This window comes from Belonocnema kinseyi, chromosome 4 (genome assembly GCF_010883055.1).
Source record: "Belonocnema kinseyi isolate 2016_QV_RU_SX_M_011 chromosome 4, B_treatae_v1, whole genome shotgun sequence".
Taxonomy (NCBI): Eukaryota; Metazoa; Arthropoda; class Insecta; order Hymenoptera; family Cynipidae; genus Belonocnema; species Belonocnema kinseyi.
Window position 1 is genome coordinate 98,365,341 of NC_046660.1, and position 12,543 is coordinate 98,377,883.

General features: G+C 39.0%; 1 protein-coding gene across 7 annotated transcripts in view; it reads right to left on the reverse strand.

Moving 5' to 3' along the window:
* LOC117170553 (fasciclin-1) overlaps positions 1-12,543 on the reverse strand; it is a 492,646-nt gene that overhangs the window by 67,608 nt on the left and 412,495 nt on the right. For all 7 annotated transcript variants that reach the window (XM_033357372.1, XM_033357371.1, XM_033357376.1 and 4 more), the window contains exons 6-7: positions 3,560-3,737; positions 2,879-3,039 (exon numbers count right to left, since the gene is read on the reverse strand). In XM_033357372.1, the coding sequence (XP_033213263.1) occupies positions 2,879-3,039; positions 3,560-3,737 (339 nt within the window). The remainder of the gene's footprint in view (positions 1-2,878; positions 3,040-3,559; positions 3,738-12,543) is intronic.

Sequence of the window (12,543 nt, forward strand, 5' to 3'; positions counted from 1 at the left end):
AAACACATGGAACAAAGGAAAATCCAGTTGCATGACAGCCTATGTATATTAGGGTGACCGAAAAAACCCCATTCCTGAAAGGCTGTTCAGAGTGTCCAATGTCCCAGAAAAAATGGATCATTTCGACATTTGAGAATCACTAGCCAAGCTTATGAAATATATTTAACTACACATAACAAATTTCAGGACGCTGAGACACTATGTACTTGACAACATAACAAAGTAAACTAATTTTATGATCACACAAAAACAATTTAACATATTTCAACCCATATAAAGGGTACTTTTTCACGTTCACCGATAATATTATCAGTCCAATTTTTTATCAGAAGCTCTAATCATGTGTATGCTGTATCATGCCATCGAACCGCGATTTAAAATTATTTTTAAACAAAACAAAAAAGATGCATTTTTTACCGATTTGAACAAGTTCAGGTGGTAAGTAATAAAAAAAATAACATTGGGGTTTTGGGTTGCCCTAATGCACATCGTGTTATTGCATCCGGTAGTTAAATTCTACTTATTCTTCAAAAGGCGATAAATTACAGATATACGTATTGGACTTGAATAAACTAAACAATATCACATGAAATGTTCATGGACATTGTGTAAACCATTAAATTCCACTTCTGCTCTGAAAATCTCAACCGCTTTCTAGCCGAGTTGCGCGCCAGACTACCCATACAAATAATTTATATCTCTCGACTCCCGGGAGGCAGCGTTTCATTGTTGCTTTAAATACCATAAGTGGGCCCATTAGTTCCTCAATTTCAGTGAAACGTGAATTGAGCTTTTATATACATTCAAATGAAAATTCTGCGAAACTTTACCGCTTTTAAGACATTGAAAATGGAATGACTGCCGTATCGGGTTATTCCTTAAATTTGGAATTCTCTGCATGTAGTGCATGAGGCAGAGATGGAAACAGAGAACAATATATGTAAAGGGAAATAGAGAGAAGGACAGGCGTCGGGATGAGAAGAAGGCCTTAGTATTCGTATGCTTGATATTTCAGTTGACACGCTTCATCACGTGGACGTGACGCATGCCACAGTGAGTAGGCCAAGCCGAACTAATTTCAAAGGGGATGATATTGTTTTGACATGGCCATGCCCTATGGATTTAATCATCCTCATGTACCCCATGATTCAATATTAAAGAGTAAATCCACTAGTATTAACTTTTGGATATTTAACATTCGCAGAATTTCAGCAGAGAATTTCACTCTGTTTAGTGAAACATCGATTTTTTCTTTTTCATTTGCAGTTTTGAACTTTCCTCAAGAGACGCGCTCTAGTTGGCTTTCAGTCAGAGCTCCATAATACAATTACAAGCTGAAAATCAACACTCATGAAGGCTCTGAGCAATTATTTAAAACTCGTTTATAACAAAACATAGTTTTCCGACCAACGAAATTCTGATTTTTTTCTGCAACTTGATACAATTAAATCATCAGAAATATTAGGATTATGCTCTTCTTTGGAGTGAGCAAATCATAGTGATATAGAGTTGCATCAAAATCATGGTTATTAGGGACGCTATTTGTTTGATAATGCGTAATTGTATTAGGAATAGTTTCGTTTATTTTAAGTATGAAAGTTTTTTCCTATGGTTGCATAGATTACTGATCGCTTTAAATTGTGTAAAAGAAATTTTGTGATGGATTTTGTGGCAAGAAAAGTTCTGTTGCCAAGGATAATATGACTTTTAGAGAGATGTGCTCTCCTCAGTTAAAACAAAGTCCAAATAGAAACAAAAGTGCTTGAGAAGTCCTACAATTGTTTTTTTTTTCTTCAAAATTTGTATGCCTTATGAGAAATTTTTTGAATTTAAATGAATTAAAGACAAATGAAAATCAATGAGTCAAATGCCGAATATTACTTAGTTATGTTGTTAAGAATTTTTTCTTGTTATGCACGGTAGAATTTTATAGGATAGAATAATTAAAATTTAACATTGGTGATAGCTTGTGATTTGAAAACGTCAATAAACTGCTGTCCTTAAGATTTCAACTTTTCATCTTAAAATCTGGAGAATGTAAAAAGAAGGTGGCAAAGGTTGAAAATTACCAAAGAGCAAGTGAGGGCGTGGGGACTATTCCATTATATAACATAGATCCTACCCGACTTTCTGAACACATCGTCTCGCGGTTTAGTCAAAAAGACATGAGAAACTAAAGACGAAAGAGCAAGAGAGAGGCGTAGACGGGAACTAAAGGGATACACTATGGGGTTGAGTAAAGAGCAGGGACATTTCAAATACTCCCAGTGTGACCTTGTCGGGCCTAAAAGCTTTTGTGGGTATCAAACGGACTCTCGAGAAATGGTCCTTTTGAAGGCAGAGCATCTCCTTTACAATTCATTGGGAGAATACAGAAGCGGAGACTGAAAAAGAGAGAGATGATGAACAGAATTCATCTCATACTATCCTCTGATTATTTTGGTGTAAATTAAATTACTGCAGAAGTGAAAACTCTTGCTTTCAGTAAGTGCAGCCTTTCACCCTTGGAAACAATAATTTCCTCATCTTCTACTACATTCAATTCCGTTTAAAGAAACGGGTAAGGAACGAAACTTTGTTTCTGAAAAGATAATATTATCATTCTTCAGGAAAAGTATTTAACTGCAGCTATAGGAATGAACAGTTTATGAGTAGCGAAATAATTTGTAAGCATTATTTTTCTGTGGTTCATAAAATTATACGTAAAAAATAATTTGGATTCTTTGATTCGGCTGTTTTTGTAATGTAGGTAGGACAACACATATGATCTTTGCCTCTCATTGCATCTTTTATGATGAGAAACAAAAGTTGAGGTAAATCGTTATCTTTCGAAATTAAACTTAATGCGTGTGTTTAATGGATATTAACGGGTACTGACCTGCAGGAACTCTGTAATTGTGGTATCAACGATCATAAGCGGACGCTGAATGAGGTGGACCACACCGTTTTTAACAGGAATGTTCGCTTTTATGATTTCCGCGAGAACAACGCCAGTTGGATGGGTTTCGTCTCCTATCAAGGTGTTAGACTTGACGTAAACTGGAATTTAAAGAATTTAATTAAAAAATTACGTGCCATTTGCGTATTGCCTTAATCAATTATTTCATCCGGTATTTCAATGAATCTTTTTAATTCAGTTGTATCTCAGAGATATGTATATAAATACGGATAACGATTTTTCAAGGTTTTAGAGTTCAAACTTACGTAGGAAAAATTCAATTGGATTATATAAGATGGGATTCAAATCTAATGGATAGTAAAAAAGTGCCAATGAAATCTCAACATAAAACAAAGCAGTACTAAAGTAACAACTACTCTTGGCATTTTTTTAAAGTCCAATCAGTGACCAAATTTATTCGGAATCCTAAAATAAGATCTTAATCGGATTTTCTGACTCAGAATGTCACTAATAAATAATTTTATTGAAGTCAAATGAAAATTTTAATTATTGCAAAAATTGTGTACAAGTAATATTACAATACCAAATACGTATCTATCGTGTTTAATAGTCTATTATCAATGATATGAGAGATTAGAAAATTTACTATAATATATTCACCTGTTTTGTTTTTACCCTCTCCTACCGTATAGAAGCTAATAGTAACTTTCATATTGTCGCTGCTAGCAAGAGTCTCGTAGGGTGTATCATTCGGGGTAGGTCTTGTGAAGAGTACGTGATTAGGAATTACGTGCCCATCAATCACCTTGCCATCGATTTTCTCCGGCCTTGGAGAAGGCTGAAAAATGTAAAAGAAATGGGTAATTTCAGGATTTTTTCGACATTATCAGACAAAAAGACAAGAGCAAATGTTTCATTTTCAAGCAGACGCAAAGATAATTTAATTCGAGAAATTCTCATAGTAGGAGACTTTTTCTTGCTTCACTGTATTTTTAACTCATGAGACGAGGATCGATGATGTCGATGCGGGTTTGAGCAAATACTTAATTAGCTCATCGCATCGGCAAGACGGGTTACTAGCATTAATTATGCATCGTTTCAACCCTTGCTCATACTTTCCATGTTAGTACCTTTGTCGTAGGGGATGAAATGGCTACAAAAGCCTCGCTTGAGTAACATGTTATGCGTAAGCAGATACTCCGTCAAAGACAAGAGCCGGGGTTATACCGTATGGTGTAACGACACTACGCGAAATAACGCAGCAACGAAGACCCTATCGACAGGGCTACCTGATTGATGAATACATTTCATCCTCCGGTCGGAAGTTAAATATACCGGAAATAACACCCTAAAGAGTGTCTGCACGAACGCAAATTTAAAATTTTCTGCAGGGAGTACGTTCAACACTCAATTTAAATATTGTAATAGCAGTAGGTGAACTTTATTTCTTTTTATGGTACACTTAACGTTTTATTACCCACGAGCAAAAAGTTTTATCGAAACATATAATTTAATTTACTGTAAACATTATTATTATTATTTATTCAAAAATTCAGTTAGCGTCTTGTATTTTCTAGTTCCTCCTGGTCTCCTAGTAATCATACTTCTCACTAATAAATACTTATTGAATGAAAAACAATTGTTTTATTTGACACATACATGAAAATGCCACTTTACTATGTCTGTAGAGCAAGAAAAAAGTTGTCAGTTACAAGTCACAAAACCCGGTCGAAAGAGCTTACCCCTCACTGCCGATAATAATAATAAATAATTAAATAATTATCATTAATATTCGTGCATGCGTGCAGATTTCTGTTATGTCCGTAGATTGCAAACTTCAACATTATTCTCACTTTTTCTTTGTTTCCAAAGCCTCAAACTAAACAACGGATAAATAATAAGGCTTTCAGTGTAAAATTTTACGATTTAGTGAGATGGAACAAATATGATAGAACTTGGCTTAGTTAGATAAAACGCAACAACAGTTTTTCATCCAGGGAAAGCAATATGAATGCATGAAACGGAAAATTGAGGGTCTGAGAAAAACTAAATGTAAATGTTGTTTATACTATTAACTGACCGTATGAGTAAAAGTTCAAAATTACCCTCAGTTGGGCTTGAGTGTCATAGTGTACAGAGCTGTAATTTCGGAAATAAATTTGATAGATATTTGAAATCGTCACGGTCGACTGAAAATCACACGGAATATATCCCAGAACATTTGAGTAAAAGTGAACGAAAAAGATAAATACATAAAAATTAGTTCATAAAAAAATTCTATACAATTAAAATTAAGCTTCAAACATTTTATAACCATCAAAATAAATAAATTGAAATCCGTATATTTTGACGTAAAGTGTTCAAGATGTTATAAAATTGCGTAACTCCAAACTAATAGATTCAATAATTCGATAATGTTAGATAATCAACATTAGCATGATAACGTAAAAGTTCGTAATTCCCAGGCCTTAAACATCACTACATGTAAGATCATGTATATGCATAAGAGCTTGCGTAGCAATTCGTCTCTTCAGCGAAAACACATTTCACGCCTTCAAGGCGGACGCGGACTTCTGAATCTCCAATGTCTTCATAATCGAATTGTTTTAAGCACAGCTTACATAGTTGGAAATGGCAAAGATTCTCTCCTTCAAAATGTTCTAGAACCACGAAGTGATTGGAAGTAGAGGGTTCCTTTAGAAAGCCACGGAGTAGGTATCCGAGACCCCTGGCCTGAATTTTAATAACAGAAGTGAGAAAAGTGCATTACTCCATCTAGATGCTTCATTTCTAAAAGCCGAAGTGAAGAACGCAAAGTTTGGAAAATTCCGCGAAAAGTTACTGACAAGAATATGCACGGAAATTTTTTACACAAATGTAGAAGAGCAGTCCTTGTCAAAAGAGAAAAATTTTGTTTTTCTTGAATCATTAGGGCTTAGTTGAGCTACAGGGGATTTCGTTTTCGCTTGTCAGGGCGGTGTTATTTCCACCTAATATACTAGGCAGTCTGTTAAGTACCTGAAAATTCTAAGAGATGGCATTAGTATTCACTAATGTGAACCATTTTCGTCGAGCTTGATCCTTCCAAGGACGCCTGTCAAAACTTCAGCCATTTATGTTAACGCATTTACAAGTTACAGCACTCAGAAGCGACTAACCTCCGAGATTTTTTTAATATGGAAAAATCTGAGTTTCGAGTTTTGATCAAACATTACTATCTTCGCAAGAAAACGATATCCGAGACCAAGGCCAAGCTGGATAAGTATTACCCGTACTCTGCACCGTCGATTGGAACGATTCATAAGTGGTTTACCGAGTTTCGTTGTGGCCGTACGAGCACAATTGATGCTGAACGATCTAGGCGCCCAAAAGAGGTCACTGCACCAGAAAATGTCGAAAAAATCGATGATATGATGTTGAATGATCCCAAATTTAAATTGAGAGAGGTAGCTAATGCTGTAGGCATATCATTGGAACGTGTGGGCAATATCGTGCATTTAGTTTTGGGCATGAAGATGCTCTGCGCGCGATGGGTGCCGCGTTTGCTCACAGTGGACCAAAAACGAATGCGTGTGACAACTTCCCAGCAGATGCTTAGTTGCACAAGCAAAATTGCATGAAATCGTCTTCGAATTGGTTCATCAGTCACCGTATTCACCAGACCTGGCCCCCAGCGACTATTACTTGTTCCCTAACCTAAAGAGATGGCTCACTGGTAAGCGTTTTTACTCAAATGAGGAGCTCATAGCTGAAACTGAGACGTATTTTGGAGACCTTCCGATCGAGTACTTTTCGGACGGTATCAAAAAGTTAGAAAATCGTTGGACTCGCTGTATTGACCTAAAAGGAAAGTGTGTAGAAAAATAAAACCGACTATGGCCAAAAAAACGTCTCCGTGTTTCATTTTCAGGGACTTATCAGACTGCATGTTCCGCGTCCGCATTTTATGTCAAGAAGTTCCCAGCAATAGGTGCAGAGCCTGTCATGCTCACGCTGAGGAGTACTTAGAGCAGACATTATCTAGGTATCCCACCCACGTGGAAACTACGTATCTCTGGAGACAGAATGTGGCCCTAAGAGTGCTTTATTACCATCTTTGTCGCTCTTACGTTGTTGGTCGCGAACCTACCCTGCCAAACCCTCCGAGGGAGATAATGAATTGTCCAAAACGAGAAGTGCCAAATTTTCTGGAACTAAAATTTTCGGAAAGCCATCTCTGTTGCTCACTAGCGTCCTGATATCGTTCTTCAAGACTTCAAAAAAAACGAACTATATTGGTGATCGAGTTCTTGGCTCCAGCCGACTACAAAATCACTGCTAAGGAGAAGGGTAAGGAGGAGAGGTATCAAGACCTCAAAAGGGAGCTGGAACGACTGTATTCAAAATATTTGGTTAAAGTAATTATCCTTGTAAAAGGTGTTCTTGGAGTTGCGAAGCTATCACTGGTTCGTAACGTTAAAGCTATACCTTCTATCGCTTCGTGTCCTCAATACACTCGAAGGGTTCACCGGCCTGTGGTTGTGGTTTCATCGCGTCATGTTACCACCTATCTCACAATCGTAAAAAGTGGTCATAAGTGATTTACCGTGGATCTACTGGAAGCCAGTGTCATTTTCAAATGACTGTTGATCCTAGAAGGACCATGCAGTGGTTGTTTAACCATTTTTTAAATGATATATATATTTTTTGTCATAAGTAAAAATGCGGGATTTTACCGGGAGATGGTGGAAATCTTAAAAATGCACCTGCTCTCAGCCTAATCGCGTTAAAATTCTAGCTGTAACCACGTCTCACGATGGTGAGATAGATGGTTACAGTCTAAGACGGACTTAATACGATGATCCGGCAAGACTCTCGTGTACTCTGAGGACACGGAGATGATGAGACTCGATGATAAGGACGGTTAGCTTAACAGAATATTTCGGCTATAACCGTTTCAAGTCCCTTGTAAGGTCTCTATACCTATCTTTCTTTTCATTCTTCCTGGCTATGATTTTTTGTCAGCTGCTGCCGAAAATTTGATAACAAACATAATTCGTTTCTCGAAGACAAGGAGAACTATGTCAGGTCTTGAGCGCGCAACAGAAACAATTCTCCCGAATGTGAATTTCCAGCATATACGGAACCTCTCATTCTCGAGAACTGAATGGATTTCCTTGGGAAAATTTAGCGGAGCAGTATTAAGGCTAATGCCGTAAGACTGACAGAGACCGTAAGTCCCGCATTGTGCCTTTGGATGTAGGTAATTTTCGCGTAGAGTTGGACAACTATATAGTATGTGTCCTAGATGCTGGAATTGTACATGGCATGGTCTGCAACTATCATCGGGAATATCTTGGCACAAAATGTAGCGATGATTTTCTAAAGTTGAAATAACACCGTCTCGACATGCCAAATTGAAACACTGAGTGCCCTAGTTTAATCCGAGTGATTAAAGGAAAGCAAACGTTAACTCATACCACATCGACTGATCCTCCAAAATTCTGTGGAAGATAATCTTTTGTCGAGGAGCTGTTCACGGAAGTTTTTCTTCTTTGATTTCCTAATCCGCGCTTTCAGGAGTGAGGACTCGAGATAGATAAGATTTGATGCATTTTGCTTACCCATTATATTGAAGTCAGGTTCAAGTGTTTCAGCAGGTTCTCTTGCCGATTTATACAGAAACGCTCCTTTGCCTACCTCTTCGTGTTATATATGTGTTGCACCCAGAATAATCCAGTTGTGAAGACATTTAAGATTTAGTATTCTTCGGGCACCTTGACGACGTGAAATGTAAAGTCTTGGAACAGAACACGTAAAGTGCATGCTTATATTCATCTGCAGATCCTTTCGTTTCATCATTCGTTCATGGAACCATTACAAATAAATATCGTGATACGGTGACGGCAAGGGTGTTTGCTGCAGACATTTTGTTCCTCTCCGACAGTTCAGAAGGCCAATTCTGCCGGATGAGACGTTTGTACCTGATTCGGAGAATATCCTTTATAGATGTCACATCTTGAATATGGCTCTGTGACACACTTAAGCATCTATACGTCTCTCCAGTGCGAAGGTGTCGTATAGCACTTCCGTCGACGAGCTCAGGGTCTTCGGAGATGCCTTTAAGTTTTCCTCGCTCCGAATAAAGCTTGGCGGATTTTCCTAACCCGAAATCTATGCCAATATCCTTAGAGTATTCCTTGACAATCTCCAGAGCTTGGTGTAGTCGATCTTCATTTTTAGCATATATCTTAATATTATCCATGTAAAATACATGATTGACCTTATTCTTTTGATTTCCACGTTTGCCGCAAACATACCCTTCGGAATGGCGAAGAGCGACAGATAGTGGCAATTATATGGACCAAAAGAGGAGCTGGATTATGATGTTGCCCTAAAAGTCACCTCTCTAAAAGGTGGCGCTCTTAGTGTTCGCACGATGTTTTCCAGATGAGATAGTAAATATGGTATTCCAAAGTGGCATTAACGTCTCTATGCACCTCTCGATGTGCGGATGAATCTTTAAGCTTTCCAAAAGACAGATAATAAGTCTATCAGAGGTCGAATCGAAAGCTTTACGGTAATCAATCCAGGCAATCGATGGACCTCACTGGTATAATGCTGCGCCTTTGCAGACACATATATCAATGAGCAAGTTCTCCCGAGATCTTGCTACGCCTTTCTTTGAGTCGCATTGTTCGTATACTTCTTGCCACATAGGTTTGATTGCCCGAATAATCCTATCATGTAGGATAGCTTGAATATCTTATAACGTGTGTTTAGATAAGTGATTGGCCTGTAATTTTTCGGGTTAGTTAAGTCGCTCATCTTTGGAAGGAGTACTGTGCGCCATTCCACCAACTACTCCGAAGTAGGATCTTCTGACTTTAGACATGAGGTGAAAATGAGGGCTAGATGCTAGTGGGTTGAAGAAAACTTCTTTCACCAGAAGGTCTTGATACCATGTCTTCCCGGAGCGGAATAGTTCTTCATGCCTCTTAATACTTTTTTCACCTCCTCGGAATTGGGGGTGGAAATTCATGTTTAGATTTTTTAAGGGCATTGCAAAGCTCCTTGAAACTATTTATGTTCTTTGAGTCTTCTTCTAGCTAATGAAGAACTTTGTACACTTCTCTCCCGTGTTCTGTCAACCATATTCTGCGTAGTAGTCAGCAGCTTTGAATTGTTCAGTGTGTGATAACGGATCGGCAGTTCGCGCGCAAACTGTCGAACTTTGGCGGTGAAATTCCAGCCAGATGTTATGCAGTTAATCACAATCTGAAGGAGGGACACGTACTGCCTTTCTCAGCCTATCCTTGTGTTGAGTAGATGCATTCGTCTTTTGGTCTTATGATCAGTCATTGGCTTTGTTTTACGGTACGCAGCTGCCGAAGCTCTCACTGCATTGTGCACACCACAGCTGATAGTCTAGAGATTGGATTCTTTGGAAAAATCTTCACGAAGCTCGTCATCAAGTTCAGCCTGATCTTTGCGCTTGAGAGAAACCGGAATGTTGATGTTTTTCCAGGTCCTGAAGTATCAGTTTTCATCTATTGGGTGCCCGCTTGCGGTTAGTCTGAGTGTCGCCTCTCTTTTTCTGTTGCCGGCTTGTTCTGGCTGCTATATATTTATATATTTACACATAAACAAATTAATTACGCATTTTAAGACCTAAATTATCTAAAAACTGTTAAATAAAAAATGAACTAGAAATTTGGTTGAAGTACATTTTACTTTTAGCCTTCAAGGGATGCGATTTTACTTTTTCAATTTTATCTTAATATAAATATACACAAAAATAAGAATTTAAATTATAATATTAGCTCAAAAGTATCTCTGATATTTTTCAAAAATTAAGTCAAAAAGTAGTCCTGTTTCAGGGTAATAATCAAGCTCAATTTGAGACTATTCTGACAAAATTTTATTTTCCACAATACTTTTTTATATGCGAAATGAAAGCACACAGTTTATACATATATACAAATTCGGTTCGTTTTTTATTCCTATAGAATCAAACCGAAGGGCCTATGACAAAGCCACCGAACGCGTCCTCGGGTTGCGGATAGAGGGTCCCTGTACCAAGGGTTTCTGCTGAATATGGTTACAAAAATAAATAGGCAGTCGCGGACAATTGTCCAGGGGTGGTCCCGAAGGAATTAACCCCCAAACGGAGATGTGCAAACCGTGCCGAAAGCTGAATGGCACCTGGGTGAGGTGTTTAGAACAGTGACTCTGGGGTACCGGGCGACCTCTCAGAGTACGCAGCCTTATCCTTGCATGAGGGGCTCTACAAGGATGGACGAACCCGTTTCCCTAGCTTCTCGTGGGAACAACAATGACAACACCAAACATAGTTGTAGTAAGTGCGGTTCAAAACAACAGAACGCGCAGGGATCCCGACAATGGGTCGGCCAATAATGCCGACCAATCTAGAGCTGGGGGAGCCAATGAAAATGGATTAAATGCGATGGATCGGCGGGATCTCGCGACCTTTGGGTGGACGGAGCAATTGAATCACGGCTTGCTAGAGTGCTGGGATGCGAGTGTGGCCCGTGAACGGGGTTACATGGCACGGCTGCATGCTCTGTGGTGCGAGAAACACCCTGAGCTATCGCACTTTTCGCAGCAACGTCTGCGAAACCATGCTGAACTACTCCGTAAAAGGGGCTATGTAAGCGGAATGCCTACTCTACCACAGCTAGTACAAGCCGGCAACAAAGAAGGAGAGGCGACACTAAGACCGACCACGGGCAGGCATCCAATAGATGAAGAGCGATGCTTTACGACCCGGAGAAACATCAACACCAAGGTTTCTCTCAAGCCTAAAGATCTGGCTGAAATGGATGACGAGGTTCGTGGACATTTTTTCGGTGAATCCGACCTCTGGGCTGTCAATTATTGTGTGTATAATGCAGCGAGAGCTTTGGCCGATACGAACCGTAAAACAAAACCAACGTCTGATCATAAGACCAAAAGACGAATGCATCAACTTGCCATAAAGATAGGCTGAGCAAGACAGTACGCGTCGCGCATTCAATGTGTGATTGACTACATCACATCTGGCAGGAATTTTAACGCCAAGGCTGACCATCAGGCAGCATATTGTTGAGAGAATACGTATACTATCTGACGCTAAGAGAAGTCTAGAGCGGAGGGAGAGGTGGGTCAGAGAAAATCAACAGTTTCTCTCTGACCCATCTCGAATCTTTCAAGAACCTCCAGTTACTGTTGAACACACACCCAAACCAGAGGAGGTCGAAGCATTTTTGAGAGAAGTCTACGAAGTTCAGCACAGACTGGACGAAGACTCAGAAAATATAAATAGCTTCAAGGAGTTATGTGTTGCCCTCATAACACTTGATAAAAAATGCCCACCTATCACTACCGAGGAGATGAAAAAAGTATTAAGAGGGATGAGGAACTATTCCGCACCGGGACCAGATTGTATCAAAACCTTCTGGTGGAAGAAGTTTTTTTCAACTCATCAGCATTTGGCCCGTATTTTCACCTCATATTTGAAGTCGGAAGAGCCGATTCCAGAGTGGTTGGTGGAAGGGCGCACTATACTCCTGCCGAAAATAGGAAACTTATCTGACCCGAAGAACTACAGGCCAATAACTTGTCTGAACACGCTTTATAAGATATTCACAGCTATCCTAAATGAT